The sequence below is a fragment of the Oncorhynchus mykiss genome, chromosome 4, assembly GCF_057628025.1.
Source record: "Oncorhynchus mykiss isolate SJ-2025 chromosome 4, ASM5762802v1, whole genome shotgun sequence".
NCBI lineage: Eukaryota > Metazoa > Chordata > Actinopteri > Salmoniformes > Salmonidae > Oncorhynchus > Oncorhynchus mykiss.
The window spans coordinates 9,913,916-9,941,553 of record NC_143025.1 but is presented as its reverse complement, the minus strand read 5'-3'; the positions used below and the strand labels follow the sequence as shown (position 1 = coordinate 9,941,553).

The window sequence follows — 27,638 nt, the reverse complement described above, 5'->3', positions numbered from 1 at the left end:
ATAGCTGTAGTGTAGACCGACTGCGGGGACTATAGCTGTAGTGTAGACTCACTGCGGGGACTATAGCTGTAGTGTAGACCGACTGCGGGGACTATAGCTGTAGTGTAGACCGACTGCGGGGACTATAGCTGTAGTGTAGACCGACTGCGGGGACTATAGCTGTAGTGTAGACCGACTGCGGGGACTATAGCTGTAGTGTAGACCGACTGCGGGGACTATAGCTGTAGTGTAGACCTGTTATGGTGGGGACTATAGCTGTAGTGTAGACCTGCTATGGTGGGGACCATGACTTCTGAATGTTTCTATGTCCCTGGTTGGATAGAGAAACGTCAACGTACACAGAGAGGGTGGAGGAAGAGGGGGAATTCTCAGTCTCCTCAGTCTGAGGATGATTCTTGGCTCATCTACCTCCTTTCTTACTCCTTGGCATTCCCTTTTTCAATTCTTAATACCAGCTTACTTTGTTACCCTTTCAAGTGACCTGGCTCCTGATGACTGTTCTGTCTTTTCAAGTACAGTAAACCTGGCTCCTGATGACTGTTCTGTCTTTTCAAGTACAGTAAACCTGGCTCCTGATGACTGTTCTGTCTTTTCAAGTACAGTAAACCTGCCTCCTGATGACTGTTCCAGGAACCTGTCTTTTCAAGTACAGTAAACCTGGCTCCTGATGACTGTTCTGTATTTTCAAGTACAGTAAACCTGGCTCCTGATGACTGTTCTGTCTTTTCAAGTACAGTAAACCTGCCTCCTGATGACTGTTCCAGGAACCTGTCTTTTCAAGTACAGTAAACCTGGCTCCTGATGACTGTTCTGTCTTTTCAGAAAATGATCAACAGAAGTAAAAACTTGGGTTGAAGCTTGTATTTTTTTAACATACCTTTTGAGCATGTTTGTCTCTCTCTAGGAGTATGGCATCAATAAGGCAGAGAAGATGGACATTGCCCAGGCCTACTGCCTTCCCCTGATGAAGAAGATTCAGCTGGACCTGCAGAGGACCCACGAGGACGAGGCCGTCAATAAGCTGCACCCGCTGTGAGTCGCAGTGCCACCTGTATGATGCACTTGTCTGGTTTCTGGAGTCAGTCTCTAATACACTCCCACTGCTTGTGACTACTGTTGCAGGCTCGGTGCCGCTGATCTAGGATCAGTTGTTGTTGTAGGTACACATCACTGTGAATGTGCCTCTGTCCTAGGACCAGTTCTGTGATGATGACATACCACTGGGGCAGAGCGATATCAAATGAATCTGAATTAATGTTTTAGCGCGATGTTCGAAATGCCTGTATCGCAAGAATCGTGGTTCACATTTATTTTTGGTGTCTTCTTCCAGCCTTCTGACTGTGCTGTGTGCACTGTACACCTTCCCAGACACACACAGACACCAAGCCCCTCCCTCCAGACACCAAGCCCCTCCCCCCAGACACCAAGCCCCTCCCCCCAGACACCAAGCCCCTCCCCCCTGACACTAAGCACCACCTTCTGTTGCTGTGTGCACTGTGAACCTTCCCACTCGTCCACAGACTCCAAGCCCCTGCCACTCACAACAACAAAGAGTGGAAAAGGTCACTACTTGCTCTCTGACAACGAGCAGTTTCAACTCACAATTTTTTTTTCTCCCAACTCTATTTTACTGTAATGGAGAACTTAACCTTTAACGATATCTGTTTCATGTCTCATCTCTCCCAAAATTTACAACAGAACAGACCCTACTAAGAAAAAGTGAAGAAAAAAAAGATATACTGTATCGTGAATCGGCAATGAGTTAGCCTAAAAATCATATCTCGGTTTTCTCACTGTCGCCCAGCCCTACATACCACTGACCAGTTCTTAGTAGACCCTGTTACAACGATGGCATACCACTGAGTTGAGCCACTGTCCCAGGACCAGTTCTTAGTAGACCCTGTTACAACGATGGCATACCACTGAGTTGAGCCACTGTCCCAGAACCAGTTCTTAGTAGACCCTGTTACAATGATGGCATACCACCGAGTTGAGCCACTGTCCCAGAACCAGTTCTTAGTAGACCCTGTTACAACGATGGCATACCACTGAGTTGAGCCACTGTCCCAGAACCGGTTCTTAGTAGACCCTGTTACAATGATGGCATACCACCGAGTTGAGCCACTGTCCCAGAACCAGTTCTTAGTAGATCCTGTTACAATGATGGCATACCACTGAGTTGAGCCACTGTCCCAGGACCAGTTCTTAGTAGATCCTGTTACAATGATGGCATACCACTGAGTTGAGCCACTGTCCCAGAACCAGTTCTTAGTAGACCCTGTTACAACGATGGCATACCACTGAGTTGAGCCACTGTCCCAGAACCAGTTCTTAGTAGACCCTGTTACAATGATGGCATACCACCGAGTTGAGCCACTGTCCCAGAACCAGTTCTTAGTAGACCCTGTTACAATGATGGCATACCACTGAGTTGAGCCACTGTCCCAGAACCAGTTCTTAGTAGACCCTGTTACAATGATGGCATACCACCGAGTTGAGCCACTGTCCCAGGACCAGTTCTTAGTAGATCCTGTTACAATGATGGCATACCACTGAGTTGAGCCACTGTCCCAGGACCAGTTCTTAGTATACCCTGTTACAACGATGGCATACCACTGAGTTGAGCCACTGTCCCAGAACCAGTTCTTAGTAGACCCTGTTACAACGATGGCATACCACTGAGTTGAGCCACTGTCCCAGAACCAGTTCTTAGTAGATCCTGTTGTTACAATGATGACATACCACTGAGTTGAGCCACTGTCCCAGGACCAGTTAACCCTGCCCTGAAGTGTCTCTCTCTTTGCCCCAGTGAGTGATCACCCATTTGCCTTTCATTCCCTCTGGTGTTCCAGGTACTCGCGGGGGGTCATGTCTCCGGGGCGCCACGTCAGGACCCGTCTCTATTTCACCAGCGAAAGCCACGTCCACTCACTGCTCAGCATCTTCCGCTACGGCGGATTACTGGACGTAAGTACATTACTCCCAGATCTGTTTGGCACGACAATGATCATAGGTCAAGGTGTTTGCAAGATGGCACGACCAGATCTGGGATCAGATTTGTTGTTGTAATGTAAAGGAATAGTTCACTGAAAGTACCAATTGTGATTTAGATGTGGTCATGAATATTGCAGACCTGGGTTCACACACTATTATTTAGTTTGTTTTGCAGTTGTCTCATATAGGCAGAATGAATCGTCAGGATCCAGATATCTCTGGTTGTAATGTTGTGTGTGTGTGTGTGTGTGACAGGAAGTGAAGGACCAGCAGTGGAAACAGGCCATGGATTACCTCAGCGCCGTCTCTGAACTCAACTACATGACCCAGATAGTCATCATGCTGTATGAGGATAACAACAAGGTCAGTTAGGTGTCTCTGTCTCTCTCTGCCTGTCTGTGTAGTTTAACATCATTTTTCATGTTTTTTTTGGTTTCCGTGTGTTTGTGTTGAACAGGACCCTGGGTCAGAGGAGCGTTTCCACGTGGAGCTCCACTTCAGTCCCGGGGTGAAGGGCTGTGAGGACGAGGAGAACGTCCCTCTGGGCTTTGGCTTCCGCCCAGCCTCCGCTGAGGTGTGTGTCCGTGTGTGTGGTGTGTGTCCGTGTGTGTGGTGTGTGTCTGTTTGTGGTGTGTGTCTGTTTGTGGTGTGTGTCCGTGTGTGTGTGTGTGTGTGTGGTGTGTGTCCGTGTGTGTGTGGTGTGTGTCCGTGTGTGGGTGGTGTGTGTCCGTGTGTGGGTGGTGTGTGTCTGTGTGTGGTGTGTGGTGTGTGTGTGGTGTGTGTGTCTGTGTGTGTGGTGTGTGTGTCTGTGTGTGGTGTGTGTGTCTGTGTGTGGTGTGTGTCTGTGTGTGGTGTGTATGTGTGTGTCTGTGTGTGTGTGGTGTGTGGTGTGTGTCCGTGTGTGTGTGTGGTGTGTGTGTGTCTGTGTGTGTGTGGTGTGTGGTGTGTGCCCGTGTGTGTGGTGTGTGTGTGTGGTGTGTGGTGTGTGTGTGTGTCTGTGTGTGTGTGTGTCCACAACCGCCGTTAACGGTCTCTTTGATCCAATCCAGAACCAGGAGAAGCAGACCAACCAAGGCAGTCTGGAGGACCTATCACAGGACGAGACTGACCGGGCCCTGTCGCTGTCTGAGCCAATCAGCATCAAAAGATCCCCCATGAGCCGCAACCGCAAGACTGGCTCCATGGAGGTAGCTGACCAGGGTCACGTCCATGACCCTAGCCCTCTCTCCCACATTCAATACAGTCCACTTCTGAATCACAGGCATAGCGTGAATCTGTTCAGATATTGACTCTCTAGGATAGACCTGATTTTTCTAAGACGGCTGTTCATAGGTACCAAATAATAATGGAAAAAAATAATTTGAGAAAGAGAGCGATTGACCTTGACCAAACGTCTGTTTCCCGTTGCAAAACGTTATTAAACGTTTTCTGTTGTGTAGCCTGATGAACAACATCCAGGTATCTGTGTGCGCTTTGCAACTCATCTCAGATTACGTAGTCTTTGTACTATGTCCCTATTAGTGATGATTATTCACAGTGGTGGGAAAAGTACGCAATTTGTCCTACTTGAGAAAAAAATAACGATACCTTAATACAAAATGACAAGAAGTAACGCAGTAAAATACTACTTGAGTACAAGTCTAAAGGTATTTGGTTTTAAATGTACTTAAAGGGAAGGTTCACCCATTTTTTAATGTTATATTGTTTTTGTGCATCTCTGAGTGATGTTCAATCGATCCCCTGGGTCATTTCACGGTTTTCATGTGTATCTGAGTTACTGGCGTTCAAGCAGGTAGAAATCCGTCCGGTTTGACGTAGCACAGTGGTAAAGTCTCTCTCACTACACTGGAAGTTCACTGGACACTTTTTAGATGGTGAAAATGTCTATCATACATGTCAGATTTCAATTCTGTCCGATGTCATAACTCGGTAGGATGTCTTCTCTCGGGTGAGCCGTTGATCATATTTTTGCCATTTTCCTACCTGGAGAAATGTGTAATTTAACCGAGGGTCTAGCACATTTCTCCTATTTGTCTCCTATTTGTTAGACCAGGGTGCATTGCATGGTGCCGTACCAGAGATATTATCCACAGAAGATAGGAATCTAATGAATAAAGGAACATAAAACGCCCCCACCCAGCAGACTGTCGACCAATCGCGTTCACGTTGTCATGCTGCGGTTGCTAAGCTAATCGTAATGCAATCCCTTCTCAAAATCAGTGTATATGTCGAGAAACGTGCCTATTTTTCCTCGCAACTACGCAATGTCACGATTCCAAAGCTGTCTGATACTACAGATCAGGGGCGTAGCCAGATTTCTTGGGGGGGGGGGGGATAGGCCAAGAAAAATGTGGATAGGTATTTTTCTGCTTATTTATTTACCTTATTTTGTGACGCACCGTATATTATTTTGTAAAACAATCGTTTTATACTAGTGCATAGTACACGGAGCAACCTCTTTAAATATACAAATAAATACCCATCCCAGCATATTAAAATAAGACGGTAACTTCAGACCAGTTTCCAACAACATAAAACTCATCTTCAGACCCACTTTAATCTCGATGGGCAAACAAGTCTATATTTAATGTTACCATTTATACCAGGGCAGGAAGTAGTACTATAAAAAGGTACCTGACCTTCTAGTAGACGTATCAATAAGTCGTGGCCTACATCACAAGGTGCAGACGGCGAGGCTTTGAGTTGAATATGGTGATGATTTCATCACAATCCAATGGAGCTGTCAGTTGACGCTCTAAAGACAGCAAACTGAAGTGGTTCAGCTGGGCCCTTGTCACTGATGTGTGAAGACGATGTTTTATCCTAGTTGTTGTTGAGAAAAGTCTCTCCACGCTGCATGATGTCATTGGAAGTGTGACAATGATCCTTAACAGAGAGTTTATATAAGGGAAAATATCATCAGGGCAGCTGTCGAGTACACTCATTATGGAGGAAAAGTCACTATTTCCCATGTTCATTTTGCAACTCAACTGCTGAATAAAAACAGTGAATTCCGCATCCTCACTTGATGTTGCATAATGATCGCATGTGGTCTTCAGCTGCTCTTTAAGGCCGCAGGTTTGGGATTCTTTGGGAAAGGAGGCTGCCGCTTGCATGATCCCATATGGGTCTTCTTGAGATCAACTCAGTAATCTGTCGGTCTAGAATATTGTTCCAAAGTTGCCTCAGGTCACTGTCACTCTTGATGCTGGATGTCTTCCATAATGAAGTTGTGACTGTCTGCCACTTTTACATGCCGTCACATCCCAATTACTTATATCATTCTTTTTTTGTGTGTTTTTTGTTAATTTTACCCCGTTTTCTCACCAATTTCGTAGTATCCAATTGTTTTTAGTAGCTACTGTCTTGTCTCATCGCTACAACTCCCGTACGGGCTCGGGAGTGACGAAGGTTGAAAGTCATGCGTCCTCCAATACACAACCCAACCAAGCCGCACTGCTTCTTAACACAGCGCGCATCTAACCCGGAAGCCAGCTGCACCAATGTGTCGGAGGGAACACCGTGCACCTGGCAACCTTGGTTAGGGCGCACTGCCCGCCACAGGAGTCGCTGGTGCTCGATGAGACAAGGATATCCCTACCGGCCAACCCCTCCCTAACCCGGGCGACTCTAGGCCAATTGTGCGTCGCCCCACGGACCTCCTGGTCACGGCCGGTTACGACAGAGCCTGGGCGCGAACCCAGAGTCTCTGGTGGCACAGCTGGCGCTGCAGTACAGCGCACTAATATCATTCTTAATCATCATCTCTTCAGTTAGCTTGAACTTTATCAAAGTCTCCCCCTGAGTTCTCTGAACGTAGAAAAGCTGCTTTTGAGGATTTCAATTAAACCAATATAGTCCGTCACAGATAATGTAGAGCTCGTAAAATCACTAAATGTCAAAACAATTTACTAAATGTGACTACCAGGAATAAAAACGTCTTGTTCTGGATTTGTTGTAAGAGGGTATCGGCTTCTAATTTGGTTCGTCCACAAGCCTCTGAAAATTCTGCAAGAACCTCTAAAAATGACATCTAGTGTTAACAGCACTTTACTCACAGACCCTGACTTTGAACTCCAACGTGGATCTTTCTAGATCGATACATGAGTCTAATGGGGATGCAACTCTTTTTGTACTTCTATGAATCCAGCATGTCTGTGGGATCCACTCATAAATGTGTGTAGCTGATGTATTACTGTGTCCAAAAAAAGGTCCTGACACTTTTGCCGCGCTGCACAGAACCAACTTCAAACGGTGGGAGTGGCAATGCACATATACCACTTGCTTAATTAAATGTTTGCTTTAGTAGGACAGGTACCCCTCCTCTGTTCCCTGATGTAACTGGTGTGAAATGGATAGCTAGTTAGTGGGGTGTGCGCTAATAGTGTTTATATCAGTGAAGTCACTCGTTCGGAGACCTTGAAGTAGTGGTTCGATGCTTTGAGGGTGGCTGTTGTTGATTTGTGCAGAGGGTCCCTGGTTCGAGCCCAGGTAGAGGAGAGAAGAGGGACAGAAGCAAAACGATTACACTGACATGACTGAAGCGCCATCGACATAAAAACCCACACAGTGGGATCCAACTCCAGGGGTTCCAACACTAAGTATTCTCAGAGAAATTCCTTGTGCAGATAAATCAACGGTTTCATTAAACCCAACAGCTCTTTTCTTTAATCATTCCAGCATGAATGTATTGGACACACACAGCAATAAGTTCTTGTTTAGATTGATCTTTATATTCATCTGCTAGTTTGGCAAAATACGTGGAAGACGCAGAATGAACTTCATCTTTTATCCTCCACAGTAACAGCGATGCTGCAACTCGTTCTGAATTCCGGGGCTCATAAGCGTGGCATTGCGAGGTAGCTCATTAAGCCTGTTTTTGTATTTCTGAGTCATACTTTGAGATGAAATTGAAGATTTCTATAAGTTACCTTTGTTGGTTGCCTCTTCGGGTTTCTCTATGTCCTCTGAGTGGAATATCCTGCTTTGCACACATTAGGTCCATATCTATGACCACTTTAACATGTGTACGGTTTCTTTCTATGAAATCCATGTTTGCATCACCATGTATCTGGTTCAACACAGTCCTACAACCTCTAGGCCCATGGGTGGCCTTGTAGGATTCACATTTTGCAAGAGCACAAGCATGTAACTTGCTATTCTCGTGTTTGCAGCAAGGATTTTCTAGTGAGTTTCCAGTTTTTAAATCCATCTTGTATACATCGAATTCGACATTAGCCACAGGAAAGTGCCTACAAGACCTATGCATTACTATACTCAATCCACACGAACTGGTCATACCACCTTGAAGAGAAGCAGCGTGATTTGCCATTTATCATACTTGAAGGGAACTTTGCTAGCTTTGGTTGACAGGCTGGTTCATCAACCGCAGACACATCTGTCGGTGGACCTACTGCAGGTTCTCCCGCAGCATCAAGAACGAGAGGAGACGGTGGGATAGCAAACATGCCTGGCTCAACGTGGCATTGGCAGTTGTGATGGCGATTGTGGTTGTCTATCCTGGCGCCACCTGTTAATGTCTCATTCTGGAAGCTATCGGTAGATTGATCCAAATTATTCTCAGGCACACACACCTTTTTCTCCAGATGTCTTTTTTTGAAAACCCAGTGATGGACATTTTGGTTTGCCATTGCTAGAACTACTAAATTACCACTGGTGAGTCACTTTGAGTAAACTAGCGCGGTAGAGCGTGCTAGTTTATGCATTATAAAGTTTAGCCACGTGACGTTTTTGATGTAAACCACAGAGTTTTTTTCTTAAATGTTACCAACAGTCGGCGCCAACTTGATTGTCGCGGACTATTTTTGTTACATTATAATGACCCATAGAAAATATACAGTGCCTTGCGAAAGTATTCGGCCCCCTTGAACTTTGCGACCTTTTGCCACATTTCAGGCTTCAAACATAAAGATATAAAACTGTATTTTTTTTGTGAAGAATCAACAACAAGTGGGACACAATCATGAAGTGGAACGACATTTATTGGATATTTCAAACTTTTCTAACAAAATAAAAACTGAAAAATTGGGCGTGCAAAATTATTCAGCCCCCTTAAGTTAATACTTTGTAGCGCCACCTTTTGCTGTGATTACAGCTGTAAGTCGCTTGGGGTATGTCTCTATCAGTTTTGCACATCGAGAGACTGAAATTTTTTCCCATTCCTCCTTGCAAAACAGCTCGAGCTCAGTGAGGTTGGATGGAGAGCATTTGTGAACAGCAGTTTTCAGTTCTTTCCACAGATTCTCGATTGGATTCAGGTCTGGACTTTGACTTGGCCATTCTAACACCTGGATATGTTTATTTTTGAACCATTCCATTGTAGATTTTGCTTTATGTTTTGGATCATTGTCTTGTTGGAAGACAAATCTCCATCCCAGTCTCAGGTCTTTTGCAGACTCCATCAGGTTTTCTTCCAGAATGGTCCTGTATTTGGCTCCATCCATCTTCCCATCAATTTTAACCATCTTCCTGTCCCTGCTGAAGAAAAGCAGGCCCAAACCATGATGCTGCAACCACCATGTTTGACAGTGGGGATGGTGTGTTCAGGGTGATGAGCTGTGTTGCTTTTACGCCAAACACAACGTTTTGCATTGTTGCCAAAAAGTTCCATTTTGGTTTCATCTGACCAGAGCACCTTCTTCCACGTTTGGTGTCTCCCCCAGGTGGCTTGTGGCAAACTTTAACCGACACTTTTTATGGATATCTTTAAGAAATGGCTTTCTTCTTGCCACTCTTCCATAAAGGCCAGATTTGTGCAATATACGACTGATTGTTGTCCTATGGACAGAGTCCCACCTCAGCTGTAGATCTCTGCAGTTCATCCAGAGTGATCATGGGCCTCTTGGCTGCATCTCTGATCAGTCTTCTCCTTGTATGAGCTGAAAGTTTAGAGGGACGGCCAGGTCTTGGTAGATTTGCAGTGGTCTGATACTCCTTCCATTTCAATATTATCGCTTGCACAGTGCTCCTTGGGATGTTTAAAGCTTGGGAAATCTTTTTGTATCCAAATCCGGCTTTAAACTTCTTCACAACAGTATCTCGGACCTGCCTGGTGTGTTCCTTGTTCTTCATGATGCTCTCGGCGCTTTTAACGGACCTCTGAGACTATCACAGTGCAGGTGCATTTATACGGAGACTTGATTACACACAGGTGGATTGTATTTATCATCATTAGTCATTTAGGTCAACATTGGATCATTCAGAGATCCTCACTGAACTTCTGGAGAGAGTTTGCTGCACTGAAAGTAAAGGGGCTGAATAATTTTGCACGCCCAATTTTTCAGTTTTTGATTTGTTAAAAAAGTTTGAAATATCCAATAAATGTCGTTCCACTTCATGATTGTGTCCCACTTGTTGTTGATTCTTCACAAAAAAATACAGTTTTATATCTTTGTTTGAAGCCTGAAATGTGGCAAAAGGTCGCAAAGTTCAAGGGGGCCGAATACTTTCGCAAGGCACTGTATCTCACATGGGTTTCTTTTTTTAAAAATGTAATAAAATAAAACAATTTATATTGAATAATTTGTTACATTTTTGTTGGTTAGGCCTGAGATAAAACTGGGCAGGCCTACCCCTGGCTACGCCACTGCTACAGATAGCAAGTTAATTATTTCACATCTCTGAAAAGTGTTGTAATGTTGTACTTCCTGTTGATGAAATGTGTGCTAATATTGGGTTTTTGTTAGCCTAGCATAGGCAATGTTTCTCTCAAAAATATATCTGCTGTTGCGAATGTTAGGCTCCACTCTGAGAGGCACATCCATCTGCAGGTTGAACATGCCGATATTGTAGACTCCTAAATTGATAGTGCAGTTTGTTTAGGCGATTACAGCTAACTAGTATTAATGTGTGTAGCTACGTTTGCTTGCTAGCTAGCTAGCCAGTCAGCCCGTATAGAGCGCATTGCATTGTGGATTTTGTAGTCAACTTGAGATGCAACAGATTTACACAACGATCCATGTTGCAACCAACCGTTTTAGAAAGCCAAAATGAAGCATTTGATCACAAAAATATTGTTCTCAAATATTAGTAGTTTAACACTGTAAATGAAAGGAATGAGTGGTTTTGGGTGGATTTTTCCATTGAGTATCAAAAGTAAATGTAATTACTAAAATATACTTAAGTATCAAAAGTAAAATATATAAATCATTTCAAATTCCTTATATTAAGCAAACCAGATGTCACTATTTTCAAGTTTCATTTTATTACCCATAACTACTTTAAATTATTTTTACCTAAGTGCTTCACACCACTGATTATTAATCTCAGGCACAGTAGACTATATGGTCTGTGTACTGTGTCCTTATTAGTGAGGATTAGTCAAGTCATGTTTGTGTTTTTACAAGTTATTCCTGGTTATTTCACTACCTGTCTGACAGTCAGCTGTTTGACTGTCGCTGTCTGTCTCACTGTGACCATGTGTCCCTGTCCCCAACCAGGTCCTCTCCGAGACCTTGCCCACCTCCTCCAAGGGCACCTCCTATCGCCTCTTCCCCTCGTGCTCGTGCCAGTCCCCCGAGATTAAACAGACTGGCCTAGGTGGGTATCTGGTTTCTGTCCCCCTGGACCAACCACTGCTGCCACTGTCATATTTCTGCCCCCTGACATCAACACTATCTCACTGATCTCTCTGGGTTATGTGAACTACCTCACTATCTGTTGGCTCTCGCTCATGTTCTCTCGCTCTCTCTCTCTCTCTCTCGTGTTCTCTCTCTCTCTCTCGTGTTCTCTCTCTCTCTCTCTCTCTCTCGTGTTCTCTCTCTCTCTCTCTCGTGTGTTCTCTCTCTCTCTCGTGTGTTCTCTCTCTCTCTTGTGTTCTCTCTCTCTCCGTGTTCTCTCTCTCTCTCGTGTTCTCTCTCTTCCTGATGGCTGCATAGCTGCCATCATTGCGTACAGTATGTAGGTCTAGCAACCAAAGCTCCCAGGCCAGAGTAGCCTAGATTATGTAGGCCAGTGGTTAGAGTAGCCTAGAATATGTAGGTCAGAGTAGCCTAGACTATGTAGGTCAGAGTAGCCTAGACTATGTAGGTCAGAGTAGCCTAGACTATGTAGGTCAGAGTAGCCTAGACTATGTAGGTCAGAGTAGCCTAGACTATGTAGGTCAGAGTAGCCTAGACTATGTAGGTCAGAGTAGCCTAGACTCTGTAGGTCAGAGTAGCCTAGACTCTGTAGGTCAGAGTAGCCTAGACTATGTAGATCAGAGTAGCCTAGACTATGTAGGTCAGAGTAGCCTAGACTCTGTAGGTCAGAGTAGCCTAGACTCTGTAGGTCAGAGTAGCCTAGACTATGTAGGTCAGAGTAGCCTAGACTATGTAGGTCAGAGTAGCCTAGACTATGTAGGTCAGAGTAGCCTAGACTATGTAGGTCAGAGTAGCCTAGACTATGTAGGTCAGAGTAGCCTAGACTATGTAGGTCAGAGTAGCCTAGACTGTGTAGGTCAGAGTAGCCTAGACTCTGTAGGTCAGAGTAGCCTAGACTCTGTAGGTCAGAGTAGCCTAGACTATGTAGGTCAGAGTAGCCTAGACTATGTAGGTCAGAGTAGCCTAGACTATGTAGGTCAGAGTAGCCTAGACTATGTAGGTCAGAGTAGCCTAGACTATGTAGGTCAGAGTAGCCTAGACTATGTAGGTCAGAGTAGCCTAGACTCTGTAGGTCAGAGTAGCCTAGACTCTGTAGGTCAGAGTAGCCTAGACTATGTAGGTCAGAGTAGCCTAGACTATGTAAGTCAGAGTAGTCTAGACTCTGTAGGTCAGAGTAGTCTAGACTCTGTAGGTCAGAGTAGCCTACACTGTGTAGGTCAGAGTAGCCTAGACTGTGTAGGTCAGAGTAGCCTACACTGTGTAGGTCAGAGTAGCCTAGACTATGTAGGTCAGAGTAGCCTAGACTATGTAGGTCAGAGTAGCCTAGACTATGTAGGTCAGAGTAGCCTAGACTATGTAGGTCAGAGTAGCCTAGACTATGTAGGTCAGAGTAGCCTAGACTCTGTAGGTCAGAGTAGCCTAGACTATGTAGGTCAGAGTAGCCTACACTGTGTAGGTCAGAGTAGCCTAGACTATGTAGGTCAGAGTAGCCTAGACTATGTAGGTCAAAGGTCAATAGAGAGAGAATGTATCTAAAACCGTGTCCCAAATGTGTCCATACTAGAAAGACCACTTATTTCTTAAATCCATGACGTCCTATGAGTCCATGATCCCACCAGTTGATGTCTGTCACCTTTCCCAGAAGGTCTTAGAGGGGCTTCACCACCTCTCTGATCAGGGAAGAGGTGCAGTAACACACACACACACACACACAGCTCCCTTGGCAACAGTGATCTGCTCTTACTAAGAACTGCATGATATGCAATGAGGACTAACCATTTCCTCCCTACCCCCATCCCGCTCCTCTCTCCCACCCCGCGGATCTTCCACAACATGGTCCCTGTGCTCGGGCCTATTCAGTACCTCTGTCCTGGGGTGTCCTGTAGCACCCCCAACCTTTGGGACTGCGTCCGCACCCACTACCGCAACCCCCCCTGCCCCCTGTTTGCCTTTTTCGAGATGGTACGCCTCCCTCCAAATCTGAGCTCCTTTATTGATCTCTATCTCCCATCTCTTCTTCGTGGAAGAGGCCCTACTATATAGTGTAAGACTACCTTGAAGATTTGAAATGGCGTCCCGAGCTGATGTTTAGATCCTGTTTCTTCCAACCTTAGTGGACAAGAGGTTATTATTTGATCAGACAAGTTATCGAAGAGCCCTCCTCTTTTCCTGCCTCTTTTCATCCGCCTCTTAAGAGCAGCGCTGTCCAACTAATTCGCTCTTCAACCAGTTCCAGGTAGAGCCACACTGAAAATCGGTTGTGACCTCGCCGTCAAAATTTGCCAAAGAAATGTGGGTGAATTTTCTATGCTCCCTGACTGTCCTAGCTTTCATTTCGGGTAATTATTAGCACGTCGGGCACAGTCAAGAAACTGTTTATGAATTTCAGGTCCATTATCAGTTCTACAGTTTTCAATGTGGTTTTAGTCGTTTGACAGGCTTTAGAGCAGTCCTCTGCTCCACCCCTCTCCCCGAACAGCATGACGGTGACCACATTCGTGATTACATGCTAAGAATTGTTTGTCCCCATACAGTGTATGCAGAGCATGATTTGTTAAAAACCCTGGCATAAAGGACAATACTGTATGACCGACCTGCCCCATGCATGTGGAGAGGATAGGTTGTCCCACTGTGGGTTGAACTGAAGTTCCCCATGTTGTCCACTGGGTGGCATTGTGTACTGTTTCCACGATGCAAGTGATGTCACACTTAATGAAACGGTTGCTTTAACATTATGCTTTGAGATGTTACTTCACTGTTGGCTTGTATGAGACTACAGAGTGTGACAAGTGTGGGGTGTTGAAATAACACCAATGTTTTTCTATGACGTATGGGTGGGGGGGAGGGGGGTTTGTCTCGGTTGTTTTAAAGTGTGTGTTTTTGCAAACGTCTATTTCTCGTAATGCACTTTTAGGTTACAAAAACGAAATATCAATAATGATTGTGTTTACAGATACACCTCCCATAATCCAGATGATTACAGTATTTTAATATAACACATGTTCAATATAACAGGATGGTCAAATGTCACTTGCCTTCATCTCATATGTTTCAGATCATACGTTTCAGATCATACGTTTCAGATCATACGTTTCAGATCATACGTTTCAGATCATACGTTTCAGATCATACGTTTCAGATCATACGTTTCAGATCATACGTTTCAGATCATACGTTTCAGATCATACGTTTCAGATCATACGTTTCAGATCACACGTTTCAGATCACACGTTTCAGATCATACGTTTCAGATCACACGTTTCAGATCATACGTTTCAGATCATACGTTTCAGATCATACGTTTCAGATCACACGTTTCAGATCACACGTTTCAGATCACACGTTTCAGATCACACGTTTCAGATCACACGTTTCAGATCACACGTTTCAGATCATACGTTTCAGATCACACGTTTCAGATCATACGTTTCAGATCATACGTTTCAGATCATACGTTTCAGATCACACGTTTCAGATCATACGTTTCAGATCATTTTGGCATGGAAATAGACTGAACAGTCAGTCAGTGTTCCAGAAAGATTTAAAACGAGCTAAAGGACATTTTAGGTAACTTCTTCAAAAGCCCAATTCACCAGTGCCTAATGTTGCGCAGGAGGTCTAAGGCACTGCTATCTCGGTGCAAGAGGCGTCACTACAGTCCCTGGTTCGAATCCAGGCTGTATCACATCCGGCCGTGATTGGGATTCCCATAGGGCGGCGCACAATTTGGCCCAGCGTCGTCTGGGTTTGGCCCGTGGTAGGCCGTCGTTGTAAATAAGAATTTGTTCTTAACAGACTTGCCCTAGTTAAATAAAGGTAAAATAAATCTAAATAATAATGTCACTCCTCTGTCTGAATTCAGAACAATCACAAGCTGAGTTGTACAACGGACCAGGTATCTCCCTTTCCCTTCACATTCTCTGTCATTCCTCTGTTAGCCCTTCCCATGCTGCGTATGTCTCACCACCAACAGAGAGACACCGACAGAGAGACACAGACAAACATGCACAGTGCACACATAATAAGGCTGCAGCATTAGAGAGGGGCTCTACTTCGGAGAGTTCGAAGACACACATGGGGTCAGGAAAACACACACACACACACACACACGTATGTACACACACACACATATACACACACGTATGTACACACACACATGTATACACACACACACGTATGTATGCCCTCAGATACTAGGTACAAGCGTGTTCACGGTTAACCTGCGGGCCCCAGTAACACCATTACCCTTCTTATTTCCTCAGAGCTCTTCTCTATGCCGGCAGTAAAGAGATTTTCTGTGTCGTTTGCCAGGCATCCGACTAATGGTACGTCCGTTTTAAATACACCTCGCCACTCAGTTTCCCTTCATCTTTGCATGTCTTTTTGGGGAAACAACTCTATTTTGGTTTGACGTTGGCTGCATAATGACGTCATTATGCCAGAATCTCAATTTCTCTCTTTTTGAGTTTTCTACTTCACAAGACTTCCTGCCTTCACCATCTGTTTTGGTTTGGACCCTCACTCTTAACACCCTCCGTGTTCTGCCTTGACACTGATTTCACCTGTTAATACGCGTGTCTCTGACCCTACCGTTTTCCCACAGGATGGGTAGATGTATGTGGAATACATCTTCTTGCGTGGCTGTGTGTACATGTCATTTTATATCATCATCACATGCTCCTTTTGTTCATTCAAACCCATTTCTCTGGAGAGACGGTTAGCTCCCCACACCATTCCAGTTTACTTTTTGATGAGCATAACCCGTGTGTTGTTTACAGCTATTTTAATAGCCTTTCAAAAAACATCCTTTTATTTCTGAAGTAACTGGCAAACCTCTTGGTTCAACTCTTGAGCGATGTTTCAATTTGACCCAATGATAACTGAGTTCATGCTAAACCTACTAATTTAATACGGTGGGTACGGAATGAAAGAGTTTTAACATGAAACCTGTCCCCATCACTCATCACCATGTCAGTGAATCTATTCATTTCATTTGAAGGGATGGTTGGTGTTCAAACGAGAGAGAGGGCATTCACATAGAGAGAGGGCATTCACATAGAGAGAGGGCATTCACATAGAGAGAGGGCATTCACATAGAGAGAGGGCATTCACATAGAGAGAGGGCATTCACATAGAGAGAGGGCATTCACATAGAGAGAGGGCATTCACATAGAGAGAGGGCATTCACATAGAGAGAGGGCATTCACATAGAGAGAGGGCATTCACATAACACTGCTATGGAAGAGAGGCTGCAGTCTGCGTGTTGATATACAGTACCAGTCTAAAGTCTGGACACACCTACTCATTCAAGGGTTTTTCTTTATTTTTTCTTTACTTTTTGAAGAATCTAAAAATATATTTTCATTTGTTTAACACTTTTTTTTGGTTACAACATGATTCCATATGTGTTATTTCATAGTTTTGACGTCTTCACTATTTTTCTACAATGTAGAAAATAGTAAAAAAATAAATAAATAAAAACTCTTGAATGAGTAGGTGTGTCCAAACTTTTGACTGGTACTGAATGTGAACATGTGTCCACAAGAATACCCATTGAGAGGGTATTCAATTGACCAATTTGAATTTATTCCGTCTGTTTTACTGATCTCAAGTGAGTCATGTTGCTATGCACTGTGTTATGAAATATATTACTATGTTATAGGGGTCCAGGCAGTGGTAGGATGAGTTTGTCATGCATGAGTGAGTGCTGTGGTATCTCTCAAACAATGTATAGGACCTGAGCTGCTGTGGTATCTCTCAAACAATGTATAGGACCTGAGCTGCTGTGGTATCTCTCAAACAATGTTTTAGGATTGAGCTGCTGTGGTAAGAAAGTAAGTGGTTGAATTGATCATTTTTGCCCGACACAATGACTTTACTCGGGGGAGAAGGACCTTGGTCAGGGAGGTGACCAAGAACCCTATGGCCACACTGACAGAGCTCCAGAGTTCCTCTGTGGCGATTGGATACCCTTCCAGAAGGACAACCATCTCTGCAGCACTCCACCAATCAGACCTTTATGGTAGAGTGGTCGGACGGAAGCCACTCCTCAGTAAAAGGCACATGACAGCCCGCTTGGAGTCAAAAGGTGCCTAAAGTACTCCGATCGTGAGAAACATGATTCTCTGGTATGATGAAACCAAGATTTAACTATTTGGCCTGAATGCCAAGTGTCACGCCTGGCATCATCCCTACGGTGAGGCATGGTGGTGGCAGCATTATGCTGTGGGGATGTTTTTCAGCAGCAGGGACTGGGAGAACAGTCAGGATTGAGGGAAAAATAAATGGCGCAAAGTACAGAGAGATATTGATTTTAGAATAAGGCTGTAGCTTAGCAAAATGTGGATAAGTCAAGAGGTCAGAATACTTTCCAAATGCACTGTAGGTACTACCCATATTACCAATAAGTTTCTCTTTTCCCGTTGTCTGGTATTCTGGTTGACCCTGAATATTTTCCGAATGCATCGTAGATACTACCCATAAGCCTCTGTTCCGGTTGTTGACCGTTCTATGAATTCCAGATTTCACCCTGTTTGGATTCTACATGAAAACATTGATGCCTCGTTTTGTAGTTGCAGTTCGGTTTTATGTCTGGAAAGAAAGCATTGTTGTCCTTTCTTTGATGTTGAGAAGCCTTGTTTACTTACTGGTGATCGTGACCAGCAAGGAGGTGTTTTGACTGACATGCCTGTCATCTTCCAATGTGTATTACCCCATGAACATCAACGACGGAGAGACTGTAGCTCTGGACAGCGGTTAGATGATTCTCCATCTGTCTTATCGAATGGATGGGAGAGAGCCTGGGACCTGCAGCCTCGTTTCTTTTTAAATGAGAGAGTTACAGCCTCTTTAATATTGTGAACATGCTGGCCTGCCTACAGCCTTTCACTACTCTTCCTCAGAGCCCTGAGACTAGCACCATGTAGCCCAGCTGCTGAAGGGGCTCTCCACTGACACGGTCCTCCTGTCTTGTTCCTCTGGACGGGGGCCATGGCCCTCTACCTGCAACAGTGCCCTTACCACCAACGCCTTCTTCTGGAACCATCTGGTGTCCAGCCAAGACCTCCCAGAGTGCCTCTATGGTCGGACCCCTGTAGACCTCCCAGAGTGCCTCTATGGTCGGACCCCTGTAGACCTCCCAGAGTGCCTCTATGGTAGGACCCCTGTAGACCTCCCAGAGTGCCTCTATGGTCGGACCCCTGTAGACCTCCCAGAGTGCCTCTATGGTCAGCCCCCCCCCCCCCCCCCCCTGTAGACCTCCCAGAGCGCCTCTATGGTCAGCCCCCCCTGTAGACCTCCCAGAGAGTCTCTACAGTCAGCCCCCCCCCTGTAGACCTCCCAGAGAGCCTCTACAGTCAGCCCCCCCTGTAGACCTCCCAGAGTGCCTCTACAGTCAGCCCCCCCTGTAGACCTCCCAGAGTGCCTCTACAGTCAGCCCCCCCTGTAGACCTCCCAGAGTGCCTCTACGGTCAGCCCCCCCTGTAGACCTCCCAGAGTGCCTCTACGGTCAGCCCCCCCCCTGTAGACCTCCCAGAGTGCCTCTACAGTCAGCCCCCCCTGTAGACCTCCCAGAGTGCCTCTACAGTCAGCCCCCCCTGTAGACCTCCCAGAGTGCCTCTACAGTCAGCCCCCCCCTGTAGACCTCCCAGAGAGCCTCTACGTTCGCTTCTGTCCTCATTAGTTTTTTATATCTAATTCACTGTCTACATTACGTTTGTTGGCCTATTCCTTCATGTCATTCCCATTAACCTGTCTGTCTGTCTCTCTCTCTCCTCTCTGTCTGTGTCTCTCTCTGTCTGTGCCTGAGAATGCAGCCGTGACAACTATAAAGGGAGTGTTCATTCTCCAATCGATGGGTCAATATCCCTTACTCATTTTGCTGAGTCTTTTAATCCAAAAGGATGTTTGCCAGCTTTCTCTTCCAGATCTTTACGGTGAAATGAGAAGAAAAAAGTCTGTGCTAGGTGGAAGAATGTCGATCTGCCCTTGAGAAAAGCACTTAACCCTAATTGGTCCAGGGTCGCCGTCAATATTGGCTGATCCCTGGTCATGACCCCGCTCTCCGAGGGCCGTGACCCCGCTCTCTGAGGGTGTCGCAGGGGAGTGCGATATGCCACAAAAACACATTTGCATTTCACACCACACACTTTCATATATTTGAAACAGGAAAAATATAAGCACCCCCTATTTGACCTTTTACAGTCCAGTTGGGTATTCTGACTGTCAAGATAGCTGCTCTACATATGGACACTTGATTGGAGTGATGTGGAGACTGCACTTTTGGTGGCCCTCCTGGCTACCATTGGAAATCCCTTCGCTCTCATGAAAGATGTTTTGGTATTTTGACCAGATTTAAGATCTGAGATCTGCGAAGAATATCTAGGTCACCTTGGCTTACCTCATTTTAATTGGCCGAGTAAGCGGTAGTCTGTCCTTAAACCACAGAGTTTTAGGGGAGTATCTGGAGTCTCTGCTTCCCCCTTTTAAGCCTACGCATCCCCACAGGATGTACTAGACATCGGCCCCAGAACTCTGTAGCTGGACAGGAAATCACTTGGTAGACTTGGAAGAGGTTGATAGGAATATTACATTTCCATAGGTAATTGACTGGGCACAGTTGAATTGTCAAAGCCTGACGGGTTTTTTTTCTTCTCTCATCTTACTTTATTTTTCCATTTCCCTCCTACCACTTTTTTTTTTCTCCATTACATATCTTAATTCGCTTCGTCTCTCTCCCTCTCTTGCTCTTCCACTCTGTTTCACGGGTAGTAAATTAATGGCGCAGTGTAGCATCAGTGTCTTCTGCTACATCTGGTGTGTGTGAGCTGAATTAAATATCCTTACAGAGTGGTAGGCTGCAACACGTCGCGAGGGAGGGGTGGAGACAGAGGGAGGCAAGCAGAGGGAGGAAGGGAAAGACAACAGAAAGCTAGAGATCATATCAGGCCTTCTCCACAGACGTCTGGGTTGATATTCTTTAGCGACGTTATCAGAGAATTTTAGGCAGGCAAAACGCTCTCATGTTGTACTCTGACCTTGTCTTGCCCAGGTGAATAATGATGCTGAAAACTGCTTCTGGTTGAAACTCGGCAAACTCAAAGACTCCACAAAAGGCTTCACCAATCACAACAACACTCTTTTGGGGGTTGGTGAAAGTCCATCCTGACCAAGTTGACTTGTTATTTGTGACATGAACACGTTGATTAATCTCAATGAAACTGTCAGTTGGTTGGGGAAGAAACATTATGGCGGAATACTGCAAAATGCGGGCCTTGGAAGCCATTTGTGCTAACCATCGAAGTGCTGTTGGGATTTAGGTTACAACAGTTGGACAGTTCGGGGAGAAGGCTGACAGCATGCATTCTGGGAAATGGATGACTGGATGACTCATTGCTTGACCTCATACATTCCTTGTTTTTGTGTGAGGTGCTGTCACTTCCATTGTGGTGTTATTTCGGGCTGCACTGTATGTCAAAGGATTGATTGGCTGCACAGGCCTGTTGGTGTGTGAAAAGCCTGTCGTCACACAACACAGGGCCTCAGGGCAGGACGTGTGTACTGTACGCCATTCGAGACGCAAAGCCTGTCCTTGGTCGAGCTGCTCTATGGCTTGGTACTTTTGTGTGAATGACTGACTGGATTTTGGCATGGTCCTTGCAGAGTGCCCTGGGGGACGCCCAATGTCTATCTTTCTCCGTTGAGTGATGTCACATTGAAAGGGGGCGGTGCTACGTGCTATATTACTGTGTCGCCACGTTTCATAGCTCAGATGGAGGGGTGGTGCCACCGTGTGTTTGTGTGTCTCCTCTCCCATGCAGGCTTTGAAGGCTGCTCCATGGTGCCCTCTATCTACCCGCTGGAGACATTGCACAACTCGCTCTCCCTCAAGCAGGTGGACAAGTTCCTCAATGCCGCGTGTGAGCACAGCAGCGATGCCCACGCCAAGACCATGAAAGGTAAGCATTCTAGTCAGAGCCATGCATTTAGAGAGTTGGGACATTTAAGTTTCTGCATTATGATGCATTTACATGAAACTACAACTTTCTATGGCAGCCATGTTGGCTCCCCCATTAACATTACATGGGGAATAGAATGTCTACAATGAGCATTATGATGCATTTACATGAAACTACAACATTCTATGGCAGCCATGTTGGCTCCCCCATTAACATTACATGGGGAATAGAATGTCTAGAATGAGCATTATGATGCATTTACATGAAACTACAACATCAAATCAAATTTTATTTGTCACATACACATGGTTAGCAGATGTTAATGCGAGTGTAGCGAAATGCTTGTGCTTCTAGTGCTTGTGCTTCCGACAATGCAGTAATAACAAGTAATCTAACTAACAATTCCAAAACTACTGTCTTGTACACAGTGTAAGGGGATAAAGAATATGTACATAAGGATATATGAATGAGTGATGGTACAGAGCAGCATAGGCAAGATACAGTAGATGGTATCGAGTACAGTATGTACAAATGAGATGAGTATGTAAACAAAGTGGCATAGTTAAAGTGGCTAGTGATACATGTATTACATAAGGATACAGTCGATGATATAGAGTATAGTATATACGTATGCATATGAGATGAATGATGTAGGGTAAGTAACATTATATAAGGTAGCATTGTTTAAAGTGGCTAGTGATATATTTACATCATTTCCCATCAATTCCCATTATTAAAGTGGCTGGAGTTGAGTCAGTGTCAGTGTGTTGGCAGCAGCCACTCAGTGTTAGTGGTGGCTGTTTAACAGTCTGATGGCCTTGAGATAGAAGCTGTTTTTCAGTCTCTCGGTCCCAGCTTTGATGCACCTGTACTGACCTCGCCTTCTGGATGATAGCGGGGTGAACAGGCAGTGGCTCGGGTGGTTGATGTCCTTGATGATCTTTATGGCCTTCCTGTGACATCGGGTGGTGTAGGTGTCCTGGAGGGCAGGTAGTTTGCCCCCGGTGATGCGTTGTGCAGACCTCACTACCCTCTGGAGAGCCTTACGGTTGAGGGCGGTGCAGTTGCCGTACCAGGCGGTGATACAGCCCGACAGGATGCTCTCGATTGTGCATCTGTAGAAGTTTGTGAGTGCTTTTGGTGACATTCTATGGCAGCCATGTTGGCTCCCCCATTAACATTACATGGGGAATAGAATGTCTAGAATGAGCATTATGATGCATTTACATGAAACTACAACATTCCTTCTAGGAACAACATACCTAGCCTCTACAATACAGACCTGATCCAAGATCTGTTTGTGCTGCCGTACCAACTCCAATGGCCATTGGCCTGATAATGACCATAAGTGTTGGCAAGATTGGAGAAACAGATCTGGGACCAGGCAAACAAATGAATATATTTGGTGTCAGTCATCACTGTGTTTCTCAGTGGCATATAATACATCCACCTTTTATGATGTTTAGTAGCGAACATGATCGTTTCCCTCCAGCTCTCTCTGCCTTGTTCGACACGTCGAGTCAGGGGTACGGCCAGGCACACATCTACCCCCCCCCACCACCGAAAGCCCTGTCCTCCTCAGAAACTCCTGTCCGGTCCCCTGAATGCCCACTTTGGTGTGAGTATAGCGACGTCCACGTTCTTCAGTCTTCATACATATTTCTTTAAACATATCTCTCTTTTAAATGTGAGAATATTAAACGCTAAACTAAATACTGAGCATTAACATCACCGTGCTGTACTTGTACCACAGAGTAATATGCTGCGTTCTTTTCAGTACCAATTAGCTACAGTAGGTCAACCTGGCAGTCTGGTACCTCTGCTTCTCAAAATGCTATAGTGAGAAAGAGAGAAAGAGACAGAAAGAGAGAGACAGAGATAAAGGAGAGACAGAAAGAGAGAGAGAGATAAAGGAGAGAGACAGTAGATGCATATGCAAAACTTTACAATCAACACAGGTTCAGGTGCATGTCAGTCCGACCACAACCGGTAGCCCTTACCTAGATGGGTTTGAGAAATATGGCGGAAGCCTCCCCCAACCCCGTGGGTAGGTTAGTTTGAGATTACACCCACTCAGTCCCTTCAGATCTGAAAACATGAAAGTGATGCTAGGGGAAAGGGTTCGTTTTAGGACTCAACACTACAGTCGTAATGCACATTTCCATTGTCCTAGAACACGGTTGTGTTCAGTGGGGCGTGCAACAGAGAATGTTTTAAAACAAAATGAATGTCTTATTGAACAGTCTATTTTCTTCCGTTTGGAGCCTATTATTGCCTAATGGTTACGAGGCCAACCAGCACCAGAGACAGATCTTTCCCAGAGCAGGATGTATAAAAAGCCTAAAACTGTCAGATTAACTAAATAAGAGCGCTGTGTTTTAGTCTTTCTTTGCCAAGAAGAGAGGCGCTATCAATTTAAGACTTCTGTAAAATAGGACTCGGGATAATAACCCCCCCCTTAGTTTTATCTAGCCATCTCTGCCTCGCCGCTGGGGTCCATTGTTGTCGGTGCCCCCCCCTTCCAGTGGGGATTAATTTGGCCCTTCACCAGTCTTTTAGTTACAACAGCTGCTGTGAGCTGCTTTATCTCTGTCTCTCTCTTTCTGTCTCTCTCTCTTTCTGTCTCTCTCCTTTCTTTCTCTATCTCTTTCTGTCTCTCTCCTTTATCTCTCTCTCTTTCTGTCTCTCTCCTTTCTTTCTCTATCTCTTTCTGTTTCTCTCCTTTATCTCTCTCTTTCTGTCTCTCTCCTTTATCTCGCTCTCTTTCTGTCTCTCTCCTTTATCTCTCTCTCTTTCTGTCTCTCTCCTTTCTTTCTCTATCTCTTTCTGTCTCTCTCCTTTATCTCTCTCTTTCTGTCTCTCCTTTATCTCTGTCTCTCTCTTTCTGTCTCTTTCTTTGTCTCTTTCTCTCTCCTTTCTCTCTCTTTCTGTCTCTCCTTTCTCTGTCTCTCTCCTTTCTCTGTCTCTTTCTGTCTCTCTCTTTTATCTCTGTCCCTCTCTTTCTGTCTCTCTCCTTTCTCTGTCTCTCTTTCTGTCTCTCTCCTTTATCTCTGTCTCTCTCTTTCTGTATCTCTCCTTTATCTCTGTCTCTCTCTTTCTGTCTCCTTTATCTCTGTCCCTCTCTTTCTGTCTCTCTCCTTTATCTCTGTCCCTCTCTTTCTGTCTCTCTCCTTTATCTCTGTCTCTCTCCTTTATCTCTGTCTCTCTCTTTCTGTATCTCTCCTTTATCTCTGTGTCTCTCTCTTTCTGTATCTCTCCTTTATCTCTCTCTCTTTCTGTCTCTCTCCTTTATCTCTGTCTCTCTCCTTTATCTCTGTCTCTCTCCTTTCTGTCTCTCTCCTTTCTGTCTCTCTCCTTTCTGTCTCTCTCCTTTCTGTCTCTCTCCTTTCTGTCTCTCTCCTTTATCTCTGTCTCTCTCTTTCTGTCTCTCTCCTTTGTCTCTCTCCTTTATTTCTGTCCCTCTTTCTGTCTCTCCTTTCTCTCTCTTTCTGTCTCTCTCCTTTATCTCTGTCCCTCTCTTTCTGTCTCTCTCTCTCCTTTATCTCTTTCGCTCTCGCCCCAAAATCGAACTTGCAGTAACCATAGCTTTATCTGTCTCTCTTCAGTCTTAATAACCCATGTAATGTTTATTAGGGTGTAGAGGAGGAGTAGAAAGCATGCTGGAGGTTAGAAGTGTCCCTCTGGTGAATAGCAGCTTTGTTCTCATTTGAGTGTGGCGTGACATTAGTTTATTTTCTCACTAGACTGTAGACTGAATTCATTGCAGAAGGTAAACAGTTTTACGGGAAATTAGATATACGTATGTGATTTGTATATGTATGGAAACAAATTAGATTCAACACCAATAGAGTTTCGCCCAGCGGTAGAGTTTCGCCCAGCGGTAGAGTTTCGCCCAGCGGTAGAGTTTCGCCCAGCGGTAGAGTTTCGCCCAGCGGTAGAGTTTCGCCCAGCGGTAGAGTTTCGCCCAGCGGTAGAGTTTCGCCCAGCGGTAGAGTTTCGCCCAGCGGTAGAGTTTCGCCCAGCGGTAGAGTTTCGCCCAGCGGTAGAGTTTCGCCCAGCGGTAGAGTTTCGCCCAGCGGTAGAGTTTCGCCCAGCGGTAGAGTGACTGATATTACACTTCAAATTTGATATGTTGTTTAATAATGTTTGACACATTGTAAATAATCATTTGTTTTTAATTGACTTACATGTATAAATGAAGGTACAAAATAATTATCCCATCACAATTACTTGTTTATGTTCATGTTTGTGTGGGTCTCTCTCTCTCTCTTTCTCTGTGTGTGTGTGCAGACAGCAGTGGCCCCTCTAGCACAGTGTTCAGTGCAGGGTCCTCTTCCCCCACCTCAGTGAACCCAGACATACATTTCAGCTTCAGTGAGTAGACCACAGCCCCGTCACCGGATCCCACAGAGGAGCTAGAGGACAACACAACACCTGGATCCACTCCCTATTAATCCATCCACCCATCCATCTATTCATCTGTCTACCCATCTGTCCACCCACCGAGCCATTCATCCATCCACACTATGACTTCTACCCGCCTGTGAGTGCTTTCAAACTAATCACAGTCACATACAGTGCTGGACCCTAAGGACCGCCAGTCTCATTTTGTGGACAAAAACAAACCAAAACCCACTGGCCCCTCCCCTCAGGCGGATGTGTGTCCAACCAACACTCTGCCCCAGTTGAGCGACAGCGAGGGGAGCCTATCCCCAGGCTCCTTTGCAGTGTATAGACGGGCCTGAGGCTGGACGGATCCCTGCCGTCTGTACTGGATTCAGACTGCTGTCCTGCCGTCTGTCCCAGATTCAGACTGCTGTCCTGCCGTCTGTCCCAGATTCAGACTGCTGTCCTGCCATCTGTCCCAGATTCAGACTGCTGTCCTGCCGTCTGTCCCAGATTCAGATTGTGCTGTCCTGCCGTCTGTCCCAGATTCAGACTGCTGTCCTGCCATCTGTCCCAGATTCAGACTGCTGTCCTGCCATCTGTCCCAGATTCAGACTGCTGTCCTGCCATCTGTCCCAGATTCAGACTGCTGTCCTGCCGTCTGTCCCAGATTCAGATTGTGCTGTCCTGCCGTCTGTCCTGGATTCAGATTGTGGCTGCTGATTAGAGACGATGGGAGAAACAGGAGCTGATTATTTCCATGCTTCATCCAAATCCTATTCTATATGGAACTGCACACACAAAATGTGTCGGTGCATGAGTACCTCCTCTCTCAGAGGCGGGAGGCAGGTTCAGAATGTTCTGCATTTTCAATCATGGCTGACCATATTCTTTGAAACACAGAGATAGTTGAGCCAGTTGATTAAATATGGAATATGGACTGTTTCCTCGAGTTTTGTTGGTGTTGTCCCTTTTCTTTTTTCTTTTTTGTATACTGTTTGGGTTTCCGTACTTTACATGATTTTGGGGGAAAGGGTACAATACAATGGGAATACTATTTCCTGTCATTGTCTACACAGCATTATTATTCTGAAAGGGTCTGAAAAACAGACATTGCAACGTAAAACGTGAGCCGATTACTTTCAGTCACGTTATTAAATAGCCGTCAGTCAATATGCATGCACCACTTTGTCGCAAAATAACAACTCCTTCTATACACATACTGGTTATGTTTTAAGTGTAAAAGATATTTCATACACCTCCTTCAACCTACCAAACTAATAAACTATACACCTGCCTCAACTCCCTTACAACGAGAATCAGTGTTACTGAATCTATTTTTTTACAGTGTTTTAAGGGTAAACCACTCCAGAGGAAGTAGCTGACTGTCTTTTAGGCTACTTCAGTCTGTACTGGATCCAGTCCTCATACTAGTTTTAAAAAACAGTCTGCTGTTTTGCCATAGTTAAGTGTTTAATATTAATTTAAACGATTCAATATCATATGTTGTAATGCATATTATTTTGCCATCTGTGTTGCACCTGAGAGGATCATTAACATTATATTGAATATGTAAATAGGGCAACAACAAAAACAAAAAAAAATGAGATGGGAGGGATCCGTTAAATCGTTTGTACAAAACATATCGTTATGAATACAACTTCATACAAAACATATCGTTATGGATACAACTTCATACAAA

The 27,638-nt window shown here is 45.0% G+C and overlaps 1 protein-coding gene across 10 annotated transcripts in view; it reads left to right on the top strand.

Moving 5' to 3' along the window:
- Window positions 1-27,246, top strand: part of LOC110522722 (inositol hexakisphosphate and diphosphoinositol-pentakisphosphate kinase 1) — an 88,630-nt gene extending 61,384 nt beyond the window's left edge. For 4 of the 10 annotated variants that reach the window (XM_090231081.1, XM_090231079.1, XM_090231080.1 and 1 more), the window contains 9 exons: window positions 905-1,032; window positions 2,853-2,967; window positions 3,250-3,357; window positions 3,452-3,568; window positions 4,044-4,181; window positions 11,454-11,553; window positions 21,413-21,550; window positions 23,043-23,168; window positions 25,841-27,246. In XM_090231081.1, the coding sequence (XP_090087207.1) occupies window positions 905-1,032; window positions 2,853-2,967; window positions 3,250-3,357; window positions 3,452-3,568; window positions 4,044-4,181; window positions 11,454-11,553; window positions 21,413-21,550; window positions 23,043-23,168; window positions 25,841-25,932 (1,062 nt within the window). In that variant the 3' untranslated portion in view covers window positions 25,933-27,246. Of the gene's footprint in view, window positions 1-904; window positions 1,033-2,852; window positions 2,968-3,249; window positions 3,358-3,451; window positions 3,569-4,043; window positions 4,182-11,453; window positions 11,554-15,856; window positions 15,920-21,412; window positions 21,551-23,042; window positions 23,169-25,840 lie in introns of all 10 variants that reach the window. The other 6 variants (XM_090231077.1, XM_090231075.1, XM_090231076.1 and 3 more) reach the window with 2 other exon arrangements.
- The last annotated feature ends 392 nt before the right edge of the window (window positions 27,247-27,638 follow it).